Source organism: Lepidochelys kempii, chromosome 22 (assembly GCF_965140265.1).
Source record: "Lepidochelys kempii isolate rLepKem1 chromosome 22, rLepKem1.hap2, whole genome shotgun sequence".
In the NCBI taxonomy this organism is placed as follows: Eukaryota; Metazoa; Chordata; order Testudines; family Cheloniidae; genus Lepidochelys; species Lepidochelys kempii.
Window position 1 is genome coordinate 18,461,582 of NC_133277.1, and position 27,223 is coordinate 18,488,804.

General features: G+C 51.6%; 1 protein-coding gene across 3 annotated transcripts in view; it reads right to left on the reverse strand.

Moving 5' to 3' along the window:
• Window positions 1–27,223, reverse strand: part of DSCAML1 (DS cell adhesion molecule like 1) — a 348,185-nt gene that overhangs the window by 98,912 nt on the left and 222,050 nt on the right. For all 3 annotated transcript variants that reach the window (XM_073321085.1, XM_073321084.1, XM_073321086.1), the window contains 5 exons: window positions 25,869–26,036; window positions 24,411–24,481; window positions 22,277–22,517; window positions 16,430–16,576; window positions 15,568–15,723 (listed from right to left, as the gene is read on the reverse strand). In XM_073321085.1, coding sequence (XP_073177186.1) covers window positions 15,568–15,723; window positions 16,430–16,576; window positions 22,277–22,517; window positions 24,411–24,481; window positions 25,869–26,036 — 783 coding nt within the window. The remainder of the gene's footprint in view (window positions 1–15,567; window positions 15,724–16,429; window positions 16,577–22,276; window positions 22,518–24,410; window positions 24,482–25,868; window positions 26,037–27,223) is intronic.

The window sequence follows — 27,223 nt, forward strand, 5'->3', positions numbered from 1 at the left end:
ACCTGTTCATTTCCAGATCTTTGGACATTGGCCACTTTCCTTCCCCCCCCTTGTTTAAAGGAGGAGTATTTTCCTAAAGAAAGGCAGGATCGCCCTGTAATCAGGGTTCAGGTCTGTTTCCCTTTTCTCCTCTCTGCATTGGCCCTCTTAATGCCAAGCTCTAAAGTGAGCTCCCTCTAACTAGGGTGTGGGTCTTTCCCTGCCTTTCACAAGAGAACACGGCCATTTGGAAGGTAGTTCTAGAAACCAGCCTCTTGAGAGGGTTCCGGGTTTGTCCTACTAGCTGTGCCGTGCCGTGCCCTCCTCACTCATGCACTCAGCCAAGTCAAAGCCAGCGTACTCTGCATCCACCTGGACCTCCCTTCTGCTGCAAGCTCTCCTGCTCTCTGCCAGAGATCGGTGCCGAAAACTAGGAATTAGGGTAATTTCCAGCAGGGGCGACTACCTTGCCAATTTAATGGGAATGGACCTTGTAATCGTGCCGTCTACTGAGCCACACCTAAGCCGCTTCACCTCCCTCTTTCTTCCTCTCTCGTTCTAGCAACTCAACGCACAAAATGGACAAGACGACGCAAGCACCAAAGAAACTGCAGGAAAAGGGACGAAAAAGCCACGGCGAAACGCTGCACGCACTGCACCCCTGTACCGAGGGCTCGGGATCGACACTTCTCCGCACAGGTTTAATCCCCCTTCAGGTGCCAGCTAAAGGGACCTCCCTGTAAACAGGGATCAAGGTCCATTCCTTGCCAACCAAAATGCTTTATGGGTCTCCCTTCCAAAGCTGAGGCTGAGCGACCCCCCTTTAAGAAGGGTTGAGGTCCCTGTGGCTTTGAGCTCCTTAGCACCTAGCCTTTAAAATGCCCTGTGCCATTGGCCTCTCCCTGTAAGAAGGGTGCAGGTCTCCCCTTTCCAGCTTGCCTTGGCCCGTTGGCACTTGCTGGGCAACGAGACCACCCTCTACCGAGGGAACGGAGGTCTCTCCTTTTCAGCGCTTTTCGCTCTGGCCCGTCGCAATGCCCCTGGCTTAAGGACCACCCTGTAAGCAGGGTTCGGGTCCCCTTTGCCATGCTAATTAAGCCACAGGTCCCTTGGACACGCCAGGTCAAATGACCGCCCTGCAACCGGGGGGCAAGGTCTTAATCCTCTCACGCTTAAACTAGGGGAGCCTTTTTGTGCCTCTGGCAGAGCGACCCCCCTTTAAAAAGGGTTGAGGTCTCTGTGGCTTTGAGCTCCTTAGCACCTAGCCTTTAAAATGCCCTGTGTGCCACTGACCTCTCCCTGTAAGAAGGGTGCAGGTCTCCCCTTTCCGGCTTGCCTTGGCCCGTTGGCACTTGCTGGGCAACGAGACCACCCTCTACCGAGGGAACGGAGGTCTCTCCTTTTCAGCGCTTTTCGCTCTGGCCCGTCGCAATGCCCCTGGCTTAAGGACCACCCTGTAAGCAGGGTTCGGGTCCCCTTTGCCATGCTAATTAAGCCACAGGTCCCTTGGACACGCCAGGTCAAATGACCGCCCTGTAACCGGGGGGCAAGGTCTTAATCCTCTCACGCTTAAACTAGGGGAGCCTTCTTGTGCCTCTGGCTGAGCGACCCCCCCTTTAAGAAGGGTTGAGGTTCTGTTTCGGTCACTCACAGTAAATTCCCCCAGAATGATTTCTACTTGGCTTTTTTGAGATTTGAAGTGAAATCTTACTCGTGACTTATCCCGGGCGGACGGAACATGGTGTGGCGAAGGGCCGGCTGTAAGGGGATGGTGGAGGCCGTGGAAAATTCGCCCCTTTTCTCAAAAAAGCCAAGAGATCGCCCCACAGGTCACAAAGGCTGGAAATGAACAGGTGAGGTGGGGGGCTCCTTTCAGACCCTCACTTCCGAGTAACCCTTCCGCAATTCCTTTTGCCCTGCCCAATTTACACTGCTCAACCAACCTCAACTGTGACCCTTTTGTTTTCTTGTGCACAAGAAAGACACTGTCGGACTGATGAGGGTTACCTGTCGAGGTTCGGACAGCTCCCTAAGTTGTGTCCGAATTCCAGGCCTTGTGTCTCTTTGGTGATCGACAGAGGATATTCCTAGGGCTATGTTTGAAGGGATTGATGTGGCTGTCCTTTCTGAAATGTGGTGATGCTCGGGTCTTGTAGGTAGAGGTGGTGGTATTCAGAGCCGGCACGTGGGTGCACCTAACCCTATTAACAGGGCTGCGTCACAAGTAAGAGGTGTCTTTTCTGGTCAAGGTTAGGGGGCACAAAGTTGTAATTTTCTTGGTGGGGTAGGAAGGTAAGTCGGGAAGGGAGGGAGGATTGATTGGAAAGGGGAGACTCAGCAGGACCCCTCCCTTACCTGTTCATTTCCAGATCTTTGGACATTGGCCACTTTCCTTCCCCCCCCTTGTTTAAAGGAGGAGTATTTTCCTAAAGAAAGGCAGGATCGCCCTGTAATCAGGGTTCAGGTCTGTTTCCCTTTTCTCCTCTCTGCATTGGCCCTCTTAATGCCAAGCTCTAAAGTGAGCTCCCTCTAACTAGGGTGTGGGTCTTTCCCTGCCTTTCACAAGAGAACACGGCCATTTGGAAGGTAGTTCTAGAAACCAGCCTCTTGAGAGGGTTCCGGGTTTGTCCTACTAGCTGTGCCGTGCCGTGCCCTCCTCACTCATGCACTCAGCCAAGTCAAAGCCAGCGTACTCTGCATCCACCTGGACCTCCCTTCTGCTGCAAGCTCTCCTGCTCTCTGCCAGAGATCGGTGCCGAAAACTAGGAATTAGGGTAATTTCCAGCAGGGGCGACTACCTTGCCAATTTAATGGGAATGGACCTTGTAATCGTGCCGTCTACTGAGCCACACCTAAGCCGCTTCACCTCCCTCTTTCTTCCTCTCTCGTTCTAGCAACTCAACGCACAAAATGGACAAGACGACGCAAGCACCAAAGAAACTGCAGGAAAAGGGACGAAAAAGCCACGGCGAAACGCTGCACGCACTGCACCCCTGTACCGAGGGCTCGGGATCGACACTTCTCCGCACAGGTTTAATCCCCCTTCAGGTGCCAGCTAAAGGGACCTCCCTGTAAACAGGGATCAAGGTCCATTCCTTGCCAACCAAAATGCTTTATGGGTCTCCCTTCCAAAGCTGAGGCTGAGCGACCCCCCTTTAAGAAGGGTTGAGGTCCCTGTGGCTTTGAGCTCCTTAGCACCTAGCCTTTAAAATGCCCTGTGCCATTGGCCTCTCCCTGTAAGAAGGGTGCCTGTCTCCCCTTTCCAGCTTGCCTTGGCCCGTTGGCACTTGCTGGGCAACGAGACCACCCTCTACCGAGGGAACGGAGGTCTCTCCTTTTCAGCGCTTTTCGCTCTGGCCCGTCGCAATGCCCCTGGCTTAAGGACCACCCTGTAAGCAGGGTTCGGGTCCCCTTTGCCATGCTAATTAAGCCACAGGTCCCTTGGACACGCCAGGTCAAATGACCGCCCTGCAACCGGGGGGCAAGGTCTTAATCCTCTCACGCTTAAACTAGGGGAGCCTTTTTGTGCCTCTGGCAGAGCGACCCCCCTTTAAAAAGGGTTGAGGTCTCTGTGGCTTTGAGCTCCTTAGCACCTAGCCTTTAAAATGCCCTGTGTGCCACTGACCTCTCCCTGTAAGAAGGGTGCAGGTCTCCCCTTTCCGGCTTGCCTTGGCCCGTTGGCACTTGCTGGGCAACGAGACCACCCTCTACCGAGGGAACGGAGGTCTCTCCTTTTCAGCGCTTTTCGCTCTGGCCCGTCGCAATGCCCCTGGCTTAAGGACCACCCTGTAAGCAGGGTTCGGGTCCCCTTTGCCATGCTAATTAAGCCACAGGTCCCTTGGACACGCCAGGTCAAATGACCGCCCTGTAACCGGGGGGCAAGGTCTTAATCCTCTCACGCTTAAACTAGGGGAGCCTTCTTGTGCCTCTGGCTGAGCGACCCCCCCTTTAAGAAGGGTTGAGGTTCTGTTTCGGTCACTCACAGTAAATTCCCCCAGAATGATTTCTACTTGGCTTTTTTGAGATTTGAAGTGAAATCTTACTCGTGACTTATCCCGGGCGGACGGAACATGGTGTGGCGAAGGGCCGGCTGTAAGGGGATGGTGGAGGCCGTGGAAAATTCGCCCCTTTTCTCAAAAAAGCCAAGAGATCGCCCCACAGGTCACAAAGGCTGGAAATGAACAGGTGAGGTGGGGGGCTCCTTTCAGACCCTCACTTCCGAGTAACCCTTCCGCAATTCCTTTTGCCCTGCCCAATTTACACTGCTCAACCAACCTCAACTGTGACCCTTTTGTTTTCTTGTGCACAAGAAAGACACTGTCGGACTGATGAGGGTTACCTGTCGAGGTTCGGACAGCTCCCTAAGTTGTGTCCGAATTCCAGGCCTTGTGTCTCTTTGGTGATCGACAGAGGATATTCCTAGGGCTATGTTTGAAGGGATTGATGTGGCTGTCCTTTCTGAAATGTGGTGATGCTCGGGTCTTGTAGGTAGAGGTGGTGGTATTCAGAGCCGGCACGTGGGTGCACCTAACCCTATTAACAGGGCTGCGTCACAAGTAAGAGGTGTCTTTTCTGGTCAAGGTTAGGGGGCACAAAGTTGTAATTTTCTTGGTGGGGTAGGAAGGTAAGTCGGGAAGGGAGGGAGGATTGATTGGAAAGGGGAGACTCAGCAGGACCCCTCCCTTACCTGTTCATTTCCAGATCTTTGGACATTGGCCACTTTCCTTCCCCCCCCTTGTTTAAAGGAGGAGTATTTTCCTAAAGAAAGGCAGGATCGCCCTGTAATCAGGGTTCAGGTCTGTTTCCCTTTTCTCCTCTCTGCATTGGCCCTCTTAATGCCAAGCTCTAAAGTGAGCTCCCTCTAACTAGGGTGTGGGTCTTTCCCTGCCTTTCACAAGAGAACACGGCCATTTGGAAGGTAGTTCTAGAAACCAGCCTCTTGAGAGGGTTCCGGGTTTGTCCTACTAGCTGTGCCGTGCCGTGCCCTCCTCACTCATGCACTCAGCCAAGTCAAAGCCAGCGTACTCTGCATCCACCTGGACCTCCCTTCTGCTGCAAGCTCTCCTGCTCTCTGCCAGAGATCGGTGCCGAAAACTAGGAATTAGGGTAATTTCCAGCAGGGGCGACTACCTTGCCAATTTAATGGGAATGGACCTTGTAATCGTGCCGTCTACTGAGCCACACCTAAGCCGCTTCACCTCCCTCTTTCTTCCTCTCTCGTTCTAGCAACTCAACGCACAAAATGGACAAGACGACGCAAGCACCAAAGAAACTGCAGGAAAAGGGACGAAAAAGCCACGGCGAAACGCTGCACGCACTGCACCCCTGTACCGAGGGCTCGGGATCGACACTTCTCCGCACAGGTTTAATCCCCCTTCAGGTGCCAGCTAAAGGGACCTCCCTGTAAACAGGGATCAAGGTCCATTCCTTGCCAACCAAAATGCTTTATGGGTCTCCCTTCCAAAGCTGAGGCTGAGCGACCCCCCTTTAAGAAGGGTTGAGGTCCCTGTGGCTTTGAGCTCCTTAGCACCTAGCCTTTAAAATGCCCTGTGCCATTGGCCTCTCCCTGTAAGAAGGGTGCAGGTCTCCCCTTTCCAGCTTGCCTTGGCCCGTTGGCACTTGCTGGGCAACGAGACCACCCTCTACCGAGGGAACGGAGGTCTCTCCTTTTCAGCGCTTTTCGCTCTGGCCCGTCGCAATGCCCCTGGCTTAAGGACCACCCTGTAAGCAGGGTTCGGGTCCCCTTTGCCATGCTAATTAAGCCACAGGTCCCTTGGACACGCCAGGTCAAATGACCGCCCTGCAACCGGGGGGCAAGGTCTTAATCCTCTCACGCTTAAACTAGGGGAGCCTTTTTGTGCCTCTGGCAGAGCGACCCCCCTTTAAAAAGGGTTGAGGTCTCTGTGGCTTTGAGCTCCTTAGCACCTAGCCTTTAAAATGCCCTGTGTGCCACTGACCTCTCCCTGTAAGAAGGGTGCAGGTCTCCCCTTTCCGGCTTGCCTTGGCCCGTTGGCACTTGCTGGGCAACGAGACCACCCTCTACCGAGGGAACGGAGGTCTCTCCTTTTCAGCGCTTTTCGCTCTGGCCCGTCGCAATGCCCCTGGCTTAAGGACCACCCTGTAAGCAGGGTTCGGGTCCCCTTTGCCATGCTAATTAAGCCACAGGTCCCTTGGACACGCCAGGTCAAATGACCGCCCTGTAACCGGGGGGCAAGGTCTTAATCCTCTCACGCTTAAACTAGGGGAGCCTTCTTGTGCCTCTGGCTGAGCGACCCCCCCTTTAAGAAGGGTTGAGGTTCTGTTTCGGTCACTCACAGTAAATTCCCCCAGAATGATTTCTACTTGGCTTTTTTGAGATTTGAAGTGAAATCTTACTCGTGACTTATCCCGGGCGGACGGAACATGGTGTGGCGAAGGGCCGGCTGTAAGGGGATGGTGGAGGCCGTGGAAAATTCGCCCCTTTTCTCAAAAAAGCCAAGAGATCGCCCCACAGGTCACAAAGGCTGGAAATGAACAGGTGAGGTGGGGGGCTCCTTTCAGACCCTCACTTCCGAGTAACCCTTCCGCAATTCCTTTTGCCCTGCCCAATTTACACTGCTCAACCAACCTCAACTGTGACCCTTTTGTTTTCTTGTGCACAAGAAAGACACTGTCGGACTGATGAGGGTTACCTGTCGAGGTTCGGACAGCTCCCTAAGTTGTGTCCGAATTCCAGGCCTTGTGTCTCTTTGGTGATCGACAGAGGATATTCCTAGGGCTATGTTTGAAGGGATTGATGTGGCTGTCCTTTCTGAAATGTGGTGATGCTCGGGTCTTGTAGGTAGAGGTGGTGGTATTCAGAGCCGGCACGTGGGTGCACCTAACCCTATTAACAGGGCTGCGTCACAAGTAAGAGGTGTCTTTTCTGGTCAAGGTTAGGGGGCACAAAGTTGTAATTTTCTTGGTGGGGTAGGAAGGTAAGTCGGGAAGGGAGGGAGGATTGATTGGAAAGGGGAGACTCAGCAGGACCCCTCCCTTACCTGTTCATTTCCAGATCTTTGGACATTGGCCACTTTCCTTCCCCCCCCTTGTTTAAAGGAGGAGTATTTTCCTAAAGAAAGGCAGGATCGCCCTGTAATCAGGGTTCAGGTCTGTTTCCCTTTTCTCCTCTCTGCATTGGCCCTCTTAATGCCAAGCTCTAAAGTGAGCTCCCTCTAACTAGGGTGTGGGTCTTTCCCTGCCTTTCACAAGAGAACACGGCCATTTGGAAGGTAGTTCTAGAAACCAGCCTCTTGAGAGGGTTCCGGGTTTGTCCTACTAGCTGTGCCGTGCCGTGCCCTCCTCACTCATGCACTCAGCCAAGTCAAAGCCAGCGTACTCTGCATCCACCTGGACCTCCCTTCTGCTGCAAGCTCTCCTGCTCTCTGCCAGAGATCGGTGCCGAAAACTAGGAATTAGGGTAATTTCCAGCAGGGGCGACTACCTTGCCAATTTAATGGGAATGGACCTTGTAATCGTGCCGTCTACTGAGCCACACCTAAGCCGCTTCACCTCCCTCTTTCTTCCTCTCTCGTTCTAGCAACTCAACGCACAAAATGGACAAGACGACGCAAGCACCAAAGAAACTGCAGGAAAAGGGACGAAAAAGCCACGGCGAAACGCTGCACGCACTGCACCCCTGTACCGAGGGCTCGGGATCGACACTTCTCCGCACAGGTTTAATCCCCCTTCAGGTGCCAGCTAAAGGGACCTCCCTGTAAACAGGGATCAAGGTCCATTCCTTGCCAACCAAAATGCTTTATGGGTCTCCCTTCCAAAGCTGAGGCTGAGCGACCCCCCTTTAAGAAGGGTTGAGGTCCCTGTGGCTTTGAGCTCCTTAGCACCTAGCCTTTAAAATGCCCTGTGCCATTGGCCTCTCCCTGTAAGAAGGGTGCAGGTCTCCCCTTTCCAGCTTGCCTTGGCCCGTTGGCACTTGCTGGGCAACGAGACCACCCTCTACAGAGGGAACGGAGGTCTCTCCTTTTCAGCGCTTTTCGCTCTGGCCCGTCGCAATGCCCCTGGCTTAAGGACCACCCTGTAAGCAGGGTTCGGGTCCCCTTTGCCATGCTAATTAAGCCACAGGTCCCTTGGACACGCCAGGTCAAATGACCGCCCTGCAACCGGGGGGCAAGGTCTTAATCCTCTCACGCTTAAACTAGGGGAGCCTTTTTGTGCCTCTGGCAGAGCGACCCCCCTTTAAAAAGGGTTGAGGTCTCTGTGGCTTTGAGCTCCTTAGCACCTAGCCTTTAAAATGCCCTGTGTGCCACTGACCTCTCCCTGTAAGAAGGGTGCAGGTCTCCCCTTTCCGGCTTGCCTTGGCCCGTTGGCACTTGCTGGGCAACGAGACCACCCTCTACCGAGGGAACGGAGGTCTCTCCTTTTCAGCGCTTTTCGCTCTGGCCCGTCGCAATGCCCCTGGCTTAAGGACCACCCTGTAAGCAGGGTTCGGGTCCCCTTTGCCATGCTAATTAAGCCACAGGTCCCTTGGACACGCCAGGTCAAATGACCGCCCTGTAACCGGGGGGCAAGGTCTTAATCCTCTCACGCTTAAACTAGGGGAGCCTTCTTGTGCCTCTGGCTGAGCGACCCCCCCTTTAAGAAGGGTTGAGGTTCTGTTTCGGTCACTCACAGTAAATTCCCCCAGAATGATTTCTACTTGGCTTTTTTGAGATTTGAAGTGAAATCTTACTCGTGACTTATCCCGGGCGGACGGAACATGGTGTGGCGAAGGGCCGGCTGTAAGGGGATGGTGGAGGCCGTGGAAAATTCGCCCCTTTTCTCAAAAAAGCCAAGAGATCGCCCCACAGGTCACAAAGGCTGGAAATGAACAGGTGAGGTGGGGGGCTCCTTTCAGACCCTCACTTCCGAGTAACCCTTCCGCAATTCCTTTTGCCCTGCCCAATTTACACTGCTCAACCAACCTCAACTGTGACCCTTTTGTTTTCTTGTGCACAAGAAAGACACTGTCGGACTGATGAGGGTTACCTGTCGAGGTTCGGACAGCTCCCTAAGTTGTGTCCGAATTCCAGGCCTTGTGTCTCTTTGGTGATCGACAGAGGATATTCCTAGGGCTATGTTTGAAGGGATTGATGTGGCTGTCCTTTCTGAAATGTGGTGATGCTCGGGTCTTGTAGGTAGAGGTGGTGGTATTCAGAGCCGGCACGTGGGTGCACCTAACCCTATTAACAGGGCTGCGTCACAAGTAAGAGGTGTCTTTTCTGGTCAAGGTTAGGGGGCACAAAGTTGTAATTTTCTTGGTGGGGTAGGAAGGTAAGTCGGGAAGGGAGGGAGGATTGATTGGAAAGGGGAGACTCAGCAGGACCCCTCCCTTACCTGTTCATTTCCAGATCTTTGGACATTGGCCACTTTCCTTCCCCCCCCTTGTTTAAAGGAGGAGTATTTTCCTAAAGAAAGGCAGGATCGCCCTGTAATCAGGGTTCAGGTCTGTTTCCCTTTTCTCCTCTCTGCATTGGCCCTCTTAATGCCAAGCTCTAAAGTGAGCTCCCTCTAACTAGGGTGTGGGTCTTTCCCTGCCTTTCACAAGAGAACACGGCCATTTGGAAGGTAGTTCTAGAAACCAGCCTCTTGAGAGGGTTCCGGGTTTGTCCTACTAGCTGTGCCGTGCCGTGCCCTCCTCACTCATGCACTCAGCCAAGTCAAAGCCAGCGTACTCTGCATCCACCTGGACCTCCCTTCTGCTGCAAGCTCTCCTGCTCTCTGCCAGAGATCGGTGCCGAAAACTAGGAATTAGGGTAATTTCCAGCAGGGGCGACTACCTTGCCAATTTAATGGGAATGGACCTTGTAATCGTGCCGTCTACTGAGCCACACCTAAGCCGCTTCACCTCCCTCTTTCTTCCTCTCTCGTTCTAGCAACTCAACGCACAAAATGGACAAGACGACGCAAGCACCAAAGAAACTGCAGGAAAAGGGACGAAAAAGCCACGGCGAAACGCTGCACGCACTGCACCCCTGTACCGAGGGCTCGGGATCGACACTTCTCCGCACAGGTTTAATCCCCCTTCAGGTGCCAGCTAAAGGGACCTCCCTGTAAACAGGGATCAAGGTCCATTCCTTGCCAACCAAAATGCTTTATGGGTCTCCCTTCCAAAGCTGAGGCTGAGCGACCCCCCTTTAAGAAGGGTTGAGGTCCCTGTGGCTTTGAGCTCCTTAGCACCTAGCCTTTAAAATGCCCTGTGCCATTGGCCTCTCCCTGTAAGAAGGGTGCAGGTCTCCCCTTTCCAGCTTGCCTTGGCCCGTTGGCACTTGCTGGGCAACGAGACCACCCTCTACCGAGGGAACGGAGGTCTCTCCTTTTCAGCGCTTTTCGCTCTGGCCCGTCGCAATGCCCCTGGCTTAAGGACCACCCTGTAAGCAGGGTTCGGGTCCCCTTTGCCATGCTAATTAAGCCACAGGTCCCTTGGACACGCCAGGTCAAATGACCGCCCTGTAACCGGGGGGCAAGGTCTTAATCCTCTCACGCTTAAACTAGGGGAGCCTTTTTGTGCCTCTGGCAGAGCGACCCCCCTTTAAAAAGGGTTGAGGTCTCTGTGGCTTTGAGCTCCTTAGCACCTAGCCTTTAAAATGCCCTGTGTGCCACTGACCTCTCCCTGTAAGAAGGGTGCAGGTCTCCCCTTTCCGGCTTGCCTTGGCCCGTTGGCACTTGCTGGGCAACGAGACCACCCTCTACCGAGGGAACGGAGGTCTCTCCTTTTCAGCGCTTTTCGCTCTGGCCCGTCGCAATGCCCCTGGCTTAAGGACCACCCTGTAAGCAGGGTTCGGGTCCCCTTTGCCATGCTAATTAAGCCACAGGTCCCTTGGACACGCCAGGTCAAATGACCGCCCTGTAACCGGGGGGCAAGGTCTTAATCCTCTCACGCTTAAACTAGGGGAGCCTTCTTGTGCCTCTGGCTGAGCGACCCCCCCTTTAAGAAGGGTTGAGGTTCTGTTTCGGTCACTCACAGTAAATTCCCCCAGAATGATTTCTACTTGGCTTTTTTGAGATTTGAAGTGAAATCTTACTCGTGACTTATCCCGGGCGGACGGAACATGGTGTGGCGAAGGGCCGGCTGTAAGGGGATGGTGGAGGCCGTGGAAAATTCGCCCCTTTTCTCAAAAAAGCCAAGAGATCGCCCCACAGGTCACAAAGGCTGGAAATGAACAGGTGAGGTGGGGGGCTCCTTTCAGACCCTCACTTCCGAGTAACCCTTCCGCAATTCCTTTTGCCCTGCCCAATTTACACTGCTCAACCAACCTCAACTGTGACCCTTTTGTTTTCTTGTGCACAAGGAAGACACTGTCGGACTGATGAGGGTTACCTGTCGAGGTTCGGACAGCTCCCTAAGTTGTGTCCGAATTCCAGGCCTTGTGTCTCTTTGGTGATCGACAGAGGATATTCCTAGGGCTATGTTTGAAGGGATTGATGTGGCTGTCCTTTCTGAAATGTGGTGATGCTCGGGTCTTGTAGGTAGAGGTGGTGGTATTCAGAGCCGGCACGTGGGTGCACCTAACCCTATTAACAGGGCTGCGTCACAAGTAAGAGGTGTCTTTTCTGGTCAAGGTTAGGGGGCACAAAGTTGTAATTTTCTTGGTGGGGTAGGAAGGTAAGTCGGGAAGGGAGGGAGGATTGATTGGAAAGGGGAGACTCAGCAGGACCCCTCCCTTACCTGTTCATTTCCAGATCTTTGGACATTGGCCACTTTCCTTCCCCCCCCTTGTTTAAAGGAGGAGTATTTTCCTAAAGAAAGGCAGGATCGCCCTGTAATCAGGGTTCAGGTCTGTTTCCCTTTTCTCCTCTCTGCATTGGCCCTCTTAATGCCAAGCTCTAAAGTGAGCTCCCTCTAACTAGGGTGTGGGTCTTTCCCTGCCTTTCACAAGAGAACACGGCCATTTGGAAGGTAATTATAGAAACCAGCCTCTTGCGAAGGTGCAGGGTGTTTGGGGCGGCACAATTCTAGCGGCGGCATTCCCGCCACCCTTTTTTTTTTTTTGTTGCTTTTGTTGTTTTTGCTTGGGCAGTTGTGCTCTCCGATGTTGGGGCGGCAAAAAACCTACAGCCTACTCTGCACGTAGTCACTAAGCAGAGGCTAGCGGAACAAGTCATTCTGGGGTAAGGAAGTGCTTCAGTCTCACAGCATCGTCTAAATGAGCGATATTTGCCTGGATTGTGACGGCAGCGAGGCAGGCACTGAGTGGGGACGAGCTGAGGAGGTGGCAGGAACTCCACCCAGCACCCGTCCTGGAGCCAAGGGGAGCAGGCAGGCCAGCAAGCAAGTCTGGGATTCTGGGCATCCCGTCTCTACTGGCCCAGAAGATAATGGAGTCGTTTCCCACACTGAAGACGAAGCAGCTTGCACTTTGCCTCAAGACTGTGAAGAAGCAGCTATGTTGCAAGGAGACGGGCTGGGGCAAGGCTCTCTCCATCAGTCGCAGGGATGGAAAAATTCCTGTAAATCTAGGGCCAAACTCTCATCTCACTCATCCAGTGTAAAGCTGCAGTCACTCTACTGACTTTCTGGGAGGAAATGGAAGAGCGCTGTGCGCTTTTTCCACACAGCTTTCACTGCTTTGAGAGGCGGCTTGCCCCTTAAGCCCAACAGCTGTAGAAGATCAGTTGTAGAAGATGGATTCTCTGCCTCCATGTGCTCCCGTCACTCGAAGCCCTGCTTCTGCCCTGCACCCTGCGTTGACCGTGCCCTGCTCCCAGTCTTGTTCCAGTCCTGTCGTAGCCTTGCTCCTGCCTTGGAATCAGCCCTGCTTCTGTCTTCCCTGCCCCCAGGTTACTTGGTTCTCATCCTTGGCTCTGATTCCTGGCTCCAATTCTGTTTTGATCCTTGGCTCTGGCATTTGGACTCTGACTACTAGCCCTGACTGCCTACAACCCAGTCTCCCAACGGTCGCATAACTGGATGTTATCAGCCATGCCACTGTCTGATCTTTTCTGAATCCCAGTGGGCTTGTGGCCTCTAGGATACCTTGTGGCAAGGAGTTTGACATGTTAATCTTGCAATGTGCAAAAAAGTGTTTCCATTTCTTGATTTTAAATTTCTTCCTTTTCCGTTTTATCGAATGCCCTGTTGCTCTTGTACTTGGAAAAAGGGTGAACAGAAGTGCTTGATTTACCATCTCTAACCCATTCATTATTATGTACATCTCTACCATTTCTCCTCTCTAAACTGAGCAGCTCCTCATCTGATCATGTATTGTCTCATAGAGAGGTTTACTCTGATTTCTAGCTATTTTCGTTGCCCATCTCTCAAACCTTTCTGTCTGCAATCTGTGCACTGTGAGACAATGTGACTTGAACAGGACACAGTACTCCATAGGCAAACCACTGATTCCTAAGACATTTTTTTCAGTATTATCTTCTACCCATTTCTTATGCATTCAGACATTGTCTTTCTTTTCCTATTCAGATTCAGGGGTGGGTGTGTACATGCTTCTTTAAACACACACATGGGGTTTTGGTACTTGGTGTATGTACTCACCCGGGAGGGGGCACGCCCTCTCTCTGACAGAGGTGGGCTCACACAGCACTAACCAGACTCACCTGTAAGGCTTGCTCTGCTGGGATGGAGGAAGCTCAAAAAGGAAAGGCTACAGGATCAGCAAAGGAAGACCATCACTGACCTTACTGCCCCAAGAGTGCATGGAACCGGTATAAGATGGGGATGATGAAAAGGAGGAGCTGGAGGCAGTCCCTAACTCTGAGCACAGACCCTACGACCCACAGAGAAACTGAACCCTAAGGGGTGACCAAAAGCCTGCCTAAGTTACTGGCCACCCTTGCCTTTTTCTTTTCCTCTGATTCTCGCCTGCTCAGGGGAAGGAGAAGGGAGAAGACCTGTTTTTATTTGGAGAACGCTTCATATACCACAGCCAGAAGGATTATGTAAGCAGCTCCAGTCAATCTGCTGGGGCCAGGGGTGTCTCACCCACCACCCCATACACACACACACCCTCCTGCACCACCCCATACATCCCCCTCTCGACACGCCCCGTACTGTAAACATGCCAAATGTCTAGTCCATTCAAAGTCTGCCAGGGAATGAGCTCAGCTTTCTGCAACTGGGACTGTGTGTCGCTTCTTAACATGAGAAGAAGGGGGAGAAGCAAAATATCAGCCGAAATTCCTGCCTAATCCTTTGTGAGCCCTAATTTGTCTTCCTTTTTGATTCTGTGGTCTAGGAAACATCTTGGCTGTTTTATTCATTGCTAATGACTCATTTACAGCTGAATCTTCTTAATTCTAATTAACACATGTGACTCGTGTATCAGCCAGGGTAAGGGGAACACACACAGATGCTTAAATTCGTAACCTCCCCCGATTTTCTCTGGTAGCAGCAGTGGATGTGGTGAGCCAAGCCTCTGAGGTGAGAAGAGCAAGCTTGGCTACATCTCTTGGAGGGAGGGATTGTTATATAAAGTATCTAAAATTCAGACCCAACCGCACTGCTCGGGTTGCAGTTCCCTTATGAAGAGCACAGGAAGGTATCGACTGCCCAGAGGTAGGAAATGCACAGGGACCCCAAACACCACAACCAGGATGTAATCAGCTGTCCGCAGGGCTGTCCCCAGCCAGAAAAGAGGATGCCAATCCAACTGAGGCCCAGTGCAGTTGGAAGGGACAGACACCAAACCTAGCTGTCAACTCCCTATCCTGCGCCCGAGTCTTTCTGCTTGACGCCCCAGCTATCCAGCCCGCTCTCAGCATGCGAGCTCGGAGGGACAGACTGGCTAAGAGCTGTGGACAAGTCGATTAAGGCATCAGAACCAAACCCCTGAAAGGAACTAAGAGCAGAGGGAGAGAGAGAGAGCCAGGAGAGCCCCATGTGTACCTGCCTGCACTCCTCCAGAGGACTCCAGCCCAGTGCTTATGCCCTCATGGCATCTCACTGGAGGACCCCGGCACATCACTGTACTTGGGAGGGTGGGGGAAATGAGTTACATGGGCTTCCCATATCCTTCCCTCAGACTGGCCCAAGCCAGCCACCAGCAAGAACGTTCCCAGCTCAGCCTTAGAGACCCCACTGGCTTGGCGCAGTCATGGGGCCAGCATCCTATTCCATGCTGGCCAGAGGGCTGACACAAGGCGGGGTGCAGGGGAGGGGGCTCCAGAGCAGCAGGCACTCGGCTAGCAAGCATCATCTAGGGCTGTGCTCTGCAAGGGGGGAAGACAGGAGCTGGGGCCCTCCCTGACTGTGTCTGGCTGAGTCAGCATTTGTGCAGGGGCACTGGCTGGAGCCACGGGTGAGGGCAGCCATTTCCTGAGGCTCCTCAGTTAAACAGGAGCTTAACGGCCCTGTTCAATATCATCTTCCCCCTGTCACCCCCTGCTATCTCCTTCCAGCACCTCAGGCATGCCATGCCCCAGCTAAACCAGAACCCCATCCCCACCCGGGCCATGCCCTGGCTGCCCCAGCACCCCTGGGGTGCCATACCTGGCTGCCCCAGAGCCCCGTCCCTGCTGTATCAGCAACTTCTTGCCCTCCCCCGACCTGTGACACCCTCTCCTGCCCTGCTCCAGGCCATGCTGGGCAGCAGGGGCACATCATGCTCAAGCATGACTTACTGTCCTCCTTGGTCTGGATGTAGAGCACGCTGCTGCGGACACCATCGCCGGCCTGTGTGTACGCCAGAACCTGGACACTGTAGTTGGTGAACTTCTCCATTCCGCGCAACTCCACTCGCTCCCGCGTGGTGGTGATGTTCTGCATCTCCCCCCACTCTGCAGAGGAAACACGACAAGGGGATCAGCCTGGGGCCCAGATCCAGCCTGCTCCCCAGGCAACCTTGGCAGGACTAGATTCTCTGCTCCCGCTCACCCTCCCATTGCAGGACACTGGGCCATGCACTTCCAGGTGTCTCAACCAGGCATCAAGATCACTCATTGCTTTCAGGCCAGGCAGAGACACAGGGACAGTAAAGCCAGCTGCATTACAACCCAGATTTCCAGCTCATTTCTGCAGAGCTATTCCTTCAGCTTCTGGGCCCGGCTTCTGACCTTTTCTGTGACCAAGCTGGGTAGATTCCCAGCCTTCCTCCCCCATGGCTCCATGGCCTACCAACACACAGGGGCCTTGAGAGCAAGTGTGGGGATGGGCTCCATTGCTCCGCTCTACAAGCACGGGATCCAACTGACATGTTAGCTCAGGTGTCAAGTGACATCCTGGCTCTTTATGGACATGTCCACAGTCGCAGAAAGAACTGAGCAATGCAGCAGGCTTGGCAGTGGACTGCAATAGCAGGGGGCCTTGAAGGTCAGGTGCTAAGTGGAGCTACAGCTGTGTGTGTCGTGAGGCAGGGGACATGGTTGGCACTCGCATAGTTCCAGCCTCCATTATGGCAGATCTAGCAAATTCGTGTAACATTTTAGAATAAGGAGAGTAAGAAACAGAAAGCAAAAAAAAAGTGAATCCCATCCGAGCCCTCACCTCCATCCATATAGAGAGACCAGAAGATCACCCTGTACCCCTTGAGCACGCCATTCAGGGTACTGCGCGGGGGCTCCGACCAGGAGATCACAGCCACATCGGATGTGATGGATAATGCCCTCACGTTCTCCGGGGGCTGGCTGGGAACTGATGGAAGAGTCCATGGAGAGAGAGAGAGAGAGAGAATGAATCAGTGAGGGAGGATGCAAAGCTGTATGAGCAGAGCATCGGTAATGCTCTCACCATCTGTCTGTTCAGGTAGATTAGTCCTCACAGCATCTATTCTTTGGGTTTGGCTCCCCGCTGCATTTGTCAGCAATGAGCAGGTAAGAATTTCAGACTTGCAGATTCACCATCTCAGAGCATGTGAGAAGCCAGACCACAATGGGGTGCTACATGTAGTTGGATCCCATCTGGACTGGGTCACAATTTCCCAATGAAAAAACCATTCCCATCAGAAAATGTGGGCTCATCAAAACCGAAATGTTCCCACAGGAAAAATGATGATTTCAAAGAAACGTTTCAATTTTTGCCTTGTGTAACGTTTTGTTTTGACTCAAAATGTCATTTTAATGTCATGCTGAAACCACATATTTTATTTCAAATCAACATTTCAAAGTGAAGAATGACGCTGTGCAATATCAGAGCACTTGACTTTGATTGGAAGAGAGGGAATGCGTCACTTGGACATTTGCAAATCAACCCTTTTCAGAACTTACCAAAGTTCTGTGAATCTTTTTGATATTTTGAGACAAAAACAAAAGTTGAAATATTGGAATTTTCCAGGGGCTGGAACTTCTGCTTTCCACTGAGCTCTAATCCCAGCCTTTCTGGGCAGCTTGGCCAGGACCTCTCACTGCCCTGGCAGCTGCCCACCCACCAGAGAGGGCTCCATTCTGCAGCAAAGCTTGGATTGAGAGTGATGTTAGCAGCAGCCCAAATGTGGGTTAGAACATGCAAAACCAAACCACTGGCAGGCAGCACTGGAGTAAGGGAGCCCAGCAGAAAGGTTCTTCGCTAAAGGGTGGATGGCATCTAGCCTGTGGCATGAGTAGGGTAATACAGCATACATTTACACTGCAGCTGGAGAGGTGTGACTCCCTGTGAAGGCAAACAGATTCGCAATAGCTCATCTCGAGCTAGTGTGCAGAAAATAGCGGTGTGGGTGGTGTGGCACAGATGGGGGTTTGGGCTGACCACCCGAGCTCAGATCCAGGGGTCAGGCAGGTTTGGACTTGGGTGGCTCGCCCAATCCACCACCAGTGCTGCAAATTCCATGCTGCTATTTTTAGTGTGCTAGCTCGAATCTGTCTGCCGTTACTGGGAATGATAGCTCCCAGCTGCAGTGCAGACAAACCCACAGGGCTCCCACCAGTCTTGACGCTAAAGCCCTGGTTCAAGAATGCCCTGGAAGTGAAATTAACCAAATGAAGGATGAGTTTGCAGCACAGGGTCTTGTAAACTGAGCAGACCTGCTGCTGTCTACTGAGATTTCATCAAAATAAAGTGGAAAATAACATACGTGAGACTGAGCTTGCGACAGGAAAGGTGGACTTACATAGAACACAGTTTCAAAATTTAGGGTTAGGGTTCAAGCTGCTGAGCCATTCAGCAGGGCTGAGGAGGGCACAGCACTATGGGGAGGGGGGTTCAGTCTGACCAGCCCTGAATTCTCTCTGCTTTTGAAGTCGAGGCTCAAAACTACAGAAGGGGCCTGGCATTGGGTAAACAGAGTGGGAAGAACCACCAGTGCTTTATCCATATTGTTAGTATTAATCACCCAAGGGGAAGGCACGGGATGTGCCATACCCATGCCAGTCGTTTCACATCTCCGCTGCCTCTGCTCTCATGAAGTCCTGCCCCTACCTGCACATTGCCCCCTGCCATCTCCAGCTCTTCTCTTGACTCCTGACAAAGTGGATTGTCAAGCGGACCTGTGAAATACCCCCAGACACAGGGCCAAAGGAGCTTTTGTTTTCCCAGGGAACTCTCATCTGACTCTTGAGAAGTTACATAATCCCACTCCAGGACTGTGGCCTCTGCTCAGCTACGAGTCAAAACCACACCCGCTTTCCCAGATGCTGTTGTGGATGGCAGCATTTCAAACACACCTGGCACAGAGGGGACCCGAGCAGGGCTGGGACCTCTGCGTGCTACCAGAACACAAGCAGTGCTGCAGAACCAGTAGAGTGCCCAAGGTCAGCGCTGTGTGAAGGACAGCCTAGAAATGTGCTGCTCTGCAGCAGCAACTGGCCACACACCTACCCACCAGGGAGATGCAGAACTGACCCAGTCCCAGAAGTTTTGCCTCAACATTCAGTCCACCAAAACCTCTTTGCCAGCACAATTGGGTGAAACTTCACAGCTTCCTCAAAACCAACTAGAGCCCCGTAATCCAGGAAACAGGTCTATACTGCACTTAGAACAAAGGGAAAAAACGGGAGAGCTAGCTGGATGCAAGGTAATTAGATCCCATTGCCCCATAAGAGGTAACTCTAATTTTTATGAGCATTTAGATGATAATACATCATCCTAACGATCCTCTTTGAAAATGATTATTGTTTCATATTACTTAGGTGTAAAAATATAAGCACCATGTAATTAGGGACTGAGTGTAATAAACTAATACAGAGAGTCCGTTTGAACAAAATGAAGGCAATATAATTATGGAAAAGACACTATTGCTAAAACAGGGGCCCTTGAATACCCCAGGAGGAGTGCTAACAGAGCCAGGAAATGATCATGCTTTGACAGGCTAATGAGAGCCTTAATTAAGTATGAAAAACTGCTGAGCAAATGCAGTGTGAAACTTTTTTTTTTTGTTTTTAAAAGGACTCCGAAGCCAACCATGATCTCTCCCCAACGGAAACATCTAAGGCACTTTGTAAAACAACCCAGCAAGGAGCAGGTAAAGCAGCTGCCAGAGCTCACAGGCTGGGCCCCTCCAGCTGCTACCTGCAGCTTCCAGGGCACGTTCAGTCACTCAAAAAGGCTGGAGGCTGAGCAGGTACCTGGCAGGGCAGCACAGGCTGGGGCAGCCCCAAATACCCCATAAGGCCTACACTTACATAGCACCTTTCAGACAGAGACCTGGTAGCCCCTGACACTGGTGGGCAAGGACTGCTAGTCCCACTTTACTGACATGGCAACTCCAGTACAGAGAGGTTACGTGACTTGTTCCAGGTCACACAGCAAGTCGCTAACGGAGCCAGGCACAGAACCTCACCTCCCCACTGCGGCACTGGGGTGCCCATGCCCCCTTGCTCCCAGAGGGAATTTATAAAGCTCTCCTATTGTTTGGGCAGAGGCAGTGTGTCTCGTGGTGAGAACAAGGGTGCATCGGCCAGGGCTCTATTCCCAACTCTGCCAATAGCAAACTGTGTGTGATCCTGAACAAGTCACTCAACCTCTGTGCCAGAGCTCACCTGTCAGCCAAATGGGCATAATACCTACCTACCTAGCAAGGCTGTTATGAAGCTTAATTAACACCCCCAAACTGCTCTGAGCTCTTCAGAGGACAAGTGCCACCAGACATGCAGGGAAGGACTGCAGTGCATGTGATTGTGTTTCATGCACCACCTGCCAGCAAGACCCTCCATGCTAAGCTCTTTCTTTTTAAAATAGAACCTTCTTCTGTTTAATTCCACCCCCCGCCCCAGCCTTTTGCTTCCTTGTGATTGTCATTTAAGTGCTCCCTGCCTCAGCCTGACAGAGGGAAGATAGGAGCTGCTAGCAAAACAGGAATCGTGCCATGAGCATGAAAGAGGAGATGCAGCCATGAAATTTTAAACACAAGATGAAATAAATGCCAGCCTCAAGGACAAACTCAGAGCACAAAGCTGTGGGCCTGGGGCTGCTGAAGAGGGGGCCCCAGTCACCTCTGATACTCTGACACACTGTCTTTGTGTCTCAACTCATTTGCATGAGCTGGAAGTAAGTATTAATCATAATAAAGGAACCGATTAATTTTCTTATGAGCTAGTCCCCTGAATTCAGATGGCTGTTTTCGCAGCATTCAGCCTTACGCGCATGGCTGTTAGCGTTTTCCAGGCTTCGAAGTTTGCTTAATAGAAAATTACTCCAATTCAGCTGGAGTCTGGTCTGCGGTGGCCATTCAAACAGGATGCCAGATTCACGTGCCACCACCTGGCACGGCTTCAGCCCCTCCCCTTCAAGGGCCTCGGCACATTCTGCAGATATTAGCACTGCTACAACAAGATGAGCAGCATCAGCCCATTCCACAGCCCGGGAGGCTACATCACAGAGGCTATGGGTCAGATTTTCCCAAGTGGGCTCTCATTTTGGGTTCCTAGCGTTAGACATACGGAGCCTGATTTTGAGAGGTGGTGAACACTCACCATGCCAGCTGACGTCGATAGGGGTACTGCACACCCACAGCTCCAGACAATCAGGCCTTTTGTGTGTCAAGCTAGGAACCCAGAATCATAGCCCACTTTGGAAAATCTGACCCAGATTTGAGGCACCCAAAATTTGGCCCTATCTGACCCAGTGAAACACAAGGGAGATAGGTGCACAACTTTCCTGGGCCCCTTTGCAAATCCCAGTTGACGTGACTTACCCAAGATCACGCAGAAACCAGGAGTTCTGAGTCCAGGGTCCTGCTGAGACCACTAGACCACACCCTCCCTCTGCAGGGCAAGTGGGATGGGGAAAGGGTTTGACCCAGTTTAAGTGACTAATGTTCTTTGCCAGGTACCAATGCTCTTTAGAGGGCACAGACAGATATTTAAATGCATCCTAGGCTCTATCAAAGATGGTCATGGGGTGGGGAATTTGCTCCTTTCCTGCTACTCTCAGATCTCTCTGCTGCTGGAGATTCGGCTGATATAGGAGGAGGATCTGCAACTGCATCACTCTCAGCAGAGTAAGCAGATTCTTTCCATGAAGTGTCATGCACCTCAGAAATGAGACACTGAGGGAAGGTACAGAGGCTTTCCCGATCCTGGGTTTGAATGACTGGGGCAGGAAACGCCATTTTCCCGCTATGTAGGTAGTTTGAAATACACCAGACTGGCAGGGTGTCACTCTGCCAATAATGGCCGGTAATATTGAATCAGATAATAGCTCCTGCAGGATTAGTGAGCTCTCCATTCACTTAAGAATGATCAGGGATGTGTAAATCCACCCTGACGTCCCTTTAATTAGGCTACAAATCCAGTGTAATTTGGGTCCCCGCACACTGACTCAGGTCTTTTTGTTCTTGGGAAAATTTTTATATATATATATAAATAAAAATCATGTGATCTAATGAAAGCCAGCCTCCCTGTCCATCAGGCAGAGAACAAATCACAGATACTCTGCTCCTTACCAGAAGGGAGCAGAGCCCAAAAGCGTTTTCTGTGCTGACCACGGATGAGAAGTGGGCAGAGGGGTCAGGCAGCTGTAAATTGCTTTCTGCAGGACACTCAGGAAATCACCAAGATGTTATTCCCATAGAGGGAAGGGCTGACAGACGGTGACAGAATGAGAGGCGGAGACACTGCTGCCCACCTGCTATATACGCTCCAGGGCCTTGCCTCTGCTGAGTTTCAGCCATGGGTGACCAGCTCCCTGGACAGGACAGACAGTCCAGAGTTGCTAGTTGTACCATCGCTGTTTGCTATGCTTGTAAGCAGGGTCTAAATCATGGTCTACACTAGGGGTTTGCATGATGCTAGACATATGGTGCAAATCCCCCGTGTCGACAAGGCCTACCCCACCTCAGATTTTGGCTGCTGCTGCCACAGACTAATCAGGCTGCATCAGAGACCTGGAGAACAAAGCTGGAGGCCCTTCCAGATGGCTCTGTGCTCTTGTCTGTATTCCCGGGCACCTTGGTATGCTTACCATCCTCGAGCGTGGTGGCATTGATCTCGCTGGAGGAGGGCCCCGTCCCCGCACGGTTGAACGCCTGCACCACGACCCCATACTGTGCAAACTTCTTCAGGTTGTCCAAGGTGTAGACCTCACTGTCCCCCGTAGCCTTCATCTCCACAATGCTGTATTGCCCGTTGCTGCCGGGGCTGTTTTCCCGGTAGCCGATCTGGTAGCCACGGATCACCCCATTCTGGAGTTCCTTCTTTGGGGCCTGCAGAAGCGAGGATACAAGTGGAACAGGGTCACAGGATGGGCAGCATCCACCCCTATCTCATCAGCCCGTCAGCACTCCCCCAGCACTGTTGGGGACAACACGCAGCAAAATGGGAGGTCTTAGTGACCTGAAGCAGCGTGCCCATGTGCACTGAGCATAAGGCGAGGGGCCAGGAATGACCAGGTTCTAATCCCAGCTCTGCTCAGAGCTGGAGTGAATACTTAATGTGCTTTATTCACGCCTGGGGCTGATCCTAGCAACCCCCACTCACAAGGGGAGAGAGGCTGTGAGACTGTCTCAGAATGTGTATGGTGCTTTGGAAATAGAAATTGCTATTTAAGTCCCAGGTGTTTTATTAGTTGTCTACAAAGCCCTTTGCAACTCAGCTCTCCCCATCTCTCCTGCCCAGCCAGGGCAGGTCTTCTATTGTTCCCTAGGTCCATGCTGGACTAGGATGAAGAGCAGACTCTCTGAGCTGTGGGGAAGGGCTTCTTACTCCCACTCTGATACTCTTTAGGGCACACTTGGGCGCATTCATCTGAACTGCCCATCCTGGCTCTTTGGGCCCCTTCCTAGTTTGCATTTCTTTGCTGTTTGTGTGTAATCTCATTCTGCATCCTTGGTGCTAGGGGACACTGCTACTTTGGAATAGCGAGTGGCTCATCTTGCAGGCTACAAGGTTTTGCTCCTGGGCTCTATCCTTTGGTTTTCAGTCTGACCAGATCTTTGTTGGTTGATTTTTTAAAATACTCCTGCATTTTGGCTTCTACGAGGTAGAGCTCAGATGCTGATAATCAAATAGTAACAAAACCAGAGCCATTCAGAGCCTGGCAGAGGGGCTGATAACTGGATGCTGATTGACTGATGAGGAAGTAACGATTTACAACATCTGGTCAGGGCTAGGACTCAAGTCGGATGATCTGATGGCGGGGGGAGGGAAGGGGCTGACAGCCTTAAAAATGCACAAAGCCAGGTTTAAATCAATTTTAACAATATTTCTCTGAAGCATTAAGAAATCAATAGGGCTGATTGCAAATTTATGTTATAAAGACAGAGCAATCCATCTAGCTGAAATACTCTTAAAACCAAGTGACTTATCTTTCAAGTGAATCTTATTTTTCATTAATCTGTTTTTCAATGATAAAGGGGAGGGGAGAAATTGAAGATGGAGCCCTAAATTTATTGACTTGCTGGTTCATTCTGAAGTCCTAACTTTATAATCTATTTTATTTTTCATTATGTGGCTTCTGAAAAATAAATCTGATTCTAAATTTTATTGATCTCTACACAAGCATTCTGTAGCCAAGTGTCTTGATTTTTACATATTTATCCTCTCCCCCCTGCATGGATATCCTGTAAGATAATAAGCATCTTATAAAACATGATTAGGAAGGCCTCGTGTGATGGAACTGGGGTACATATCTAGCCCTGAAGTTTTCATTCTGTCTAGTGAATTTTACTTTGGCCTGGGCATCCTGGTGAAAGGTGACGATCCAAGACATTCTGAGCCACAAGAGCAGGGCTGCTGTTTAGGATTGTGATCCTAGATATTCTTCCCCCTAAAACCGGCTTCCTTACATCACTGCCATAATGAAACAACTATCTCGTTTAGCACATCTCTAGTGCATTTTCATCTAACAGTCTCAAAGCACTTTATGATCACTGACTGATTAAGCCTCCTTGTGAAATATGTGAACATTATATTTCCATTTCAGATGGGGAAACTGAGGCACAGAGAAATGAAGTGACTTGCCCAAGGCACCCAATGTGACATCCAGGGTGCTGTGCAGTCAATGGGCCTGCCTCCATATATCACCGACATTAGGGGTATCACCACGCCAACACAACTCCACACATAGCAACCCCCCTGTCTTGCCCCAAACCATGTACCTTCCAGGTGACCTGGATGCTCTGCGATGTCATTGGCTGCAAGGTGACATCCATTGGGGGCCCATCCGGAGCTGTGGTTAAACAAATCAAACGGAGTCATGTTTACAAGCTGCAGAGAAAGGAGTCCCTTGCAGCAAAACTCACTTTAAAGAAACTCTGCAGTGGGGCAAACATCACAGCGAAAAACCAACAACAGAGGGCTAGAGAAAAATAAATGCACTTGGGTACTACCACCTGTGTCCCTCCCGCCTTCTCTATTATTGAAATAAACTGTGCCTTAAATGAAGGCTTTTTCATCCTTCCCAGATCAGCTCTCTTATTTCCCACTGACTCATGCAGCACTGCTGAGTGCATGGGGACGGTTAAAGCGATGAATGCAGCCATTCTAGAGAGAGGACAACATGCAGAGAGAGTGCTTGCTCTATCTCAGACTTAGAGAACGTTATCCAACATGCCTGCTGTCTCGCTCCTGCGATACACGTTTGGCTGGGCCCACGTGCAGGTCCTAGCCAGAGAGGAAATCAATCCCCTTGTGAGTGTCTGAGGAGAGGACTTGGTTCCTCACAGGGTTTCGCACACACAGGGAAATGAGCAAAGGTGAAACACACGCATATAAAAACAGCTATGCTTTAACAGCACAGATTTCATGCTCTGCCCAGAAATCTCTCTAAAAACTTCAGCTGAGGAATCTTGGATCCCAGAGGCTCACAGGCCAGTAAGTACACACATGTGCATTCCTGCACATCAACAGACTTGTGAGAGGGTCAAACTCCTGCTAAATCTCAACGGGTGCTGCAGGGAACATGCAGAACTTGAGCGTGACTAGCTGAGCTAGCTGCCCAGGCTGGAAGGTTTGCTTTGCTGACAGAGACGGAGCAAACGGCACCGTTAACTGTCGGCTCGTGTGTAGTGCCCTAACTGTGCGCTGAAGTTAACAACAAAGGGGGAGGCCTGAGCAGCTCATTTCCCAAATCCTGTGGCATGCGGTAGTATGGACACAGGCCAGGACAAGGGGCAGTCCCCTTCAGCTCCCTTATTTCTGAATCGCTTGGTCAGGACCATGGAAAGCTCCCTACTCTGCATTGCCAATAGGAAGAATGTGCTCAGCACCAAGGCCAGTTCCTGTGGCCTGGGCACAACTCACCGTGGTTGCCTATTAATTGGTGCAGTGAAAGCCAGAGGGACCTGCTGTCACAGGCAGTGCAGTGATCCACTCCTGCCTGCGCACGGCCACTCCCACACACAAAGCCTCGGGCTTTTCCCATCCAGCACCACAGGCTCAATGCTGCAATCCAGCTTAATTTGTCCCTCCTGGTAACTCCCTCTCCCCATCACCTCCCCGAACAAATGCTGCTGCTCAGACTCAGCACACAGAGTGGGGGGAAAGGCCTGCATAGCCAGAGAAAGGAGTGCAGGAGGCTTGCACCCGGCAGAGGAAAATGCATGAGCGAGAAGCACCTGCTTCCTCGGTGCTGATGGTGAGCTCCTTGCTCGGCTCACTGCGCCCAATCTTGTTGAAGGAGTACATGCGGATGCTGTACACGGAGGCTGGGTGCAGGTCCACTATATTAGCCTGGTTAATGGTGGGAGAGATGTTGCGGGTAGATTGCTTAAAATCCCAGGAATCTGGAAAAAAAATAACAGTGAAAGAGGACAGCGATCCTATGAAGAGTCTTGGAGTTAATGGCTCTGCAGAGGCTCCGTCAGCCCCACAGGCTAGAATGCCAGTTCATTTTGGTAGGACCCCAATAACACAATGCCCCAGAACTTGTGTCTGCCTGTCTCACACACCACCACATCTTCCTGTCTCATGACTCCCTTCCCACTGAGCCACTAACATGCCAACTCCTCAGCGCCTGGACACATTTATGCCACCCACACAGGGCAGAGCAGCTGGAACCTACTGTAAACAGCAGGGAGTGCTGAAGATGGAGAAGGAGCAGTGCTTGGTAATGCCAGGACATGCATTAACCTACTGCCAAGAGCGTGCTGACTCACAGCTGCGGGTTGCTGAAGTGTGGAGCCGATGGCTTATGCAGTTCCCTCTTTTAGGACCCAGTTCACCAAATCACTGAGCACTTCCCTCCCCACTGGCCTCCCAGGGAGCTGAGGCTCTTCAGCGCCTCCAGGAATTGCTCAGTATTCTGCAGGATCGAGCCCTGAATGCCTAAACTTATCCTGAGGAGGAGCTGGAGCAGTACATGAGTGAAGTGTTTGGGGCTCTGTGTTTGGCCTGGGTTTAACTCATCTGGAAGCAAAATAGACACAGACAAATTTTAATGAGGTGAGCACGAGTTGGTATATTTCCTTGTCATATCTGATTGTTCAGAAAATCGTCAGCAGCTCATCTCCTGTAGAGACATTGTTGAAAAGCGACAGACTCTAGTGGAGGTGTGGGAAAGAGGCAGAATCTTAGGCTTCCAAAAGAAGGTACCTGAAATACCACTAGAAGATTAGGAATCTACATCTTCCGACCAAACTACATATAGACGTTGGATTCATGCCAGGCAGAGGCACCAACATGAACTGGGAAGCTCAGCTGAAGAAATTAACAAAACTCCTGGTTTCTCCGGGCAGCACTGCTCACTACAGGACATTGACCCAGGCTGGATTACAGCAAGGGGGCCGAAATGGGATCTCTGGTAGCAAAGGGCATTTCCTAGCCATGTGTCCCAGGCAATGGGCCCTGCAGAGGAACTTCCAGGTCAATTCGACCCAATGTTCTGCAAGGTGCTGTGACGTCTCTGAAAAGTGCCTATTTCCATCAGCTCAGACAGCTAGGCTGAGGATGACTATTTTATTGTTTACTTATG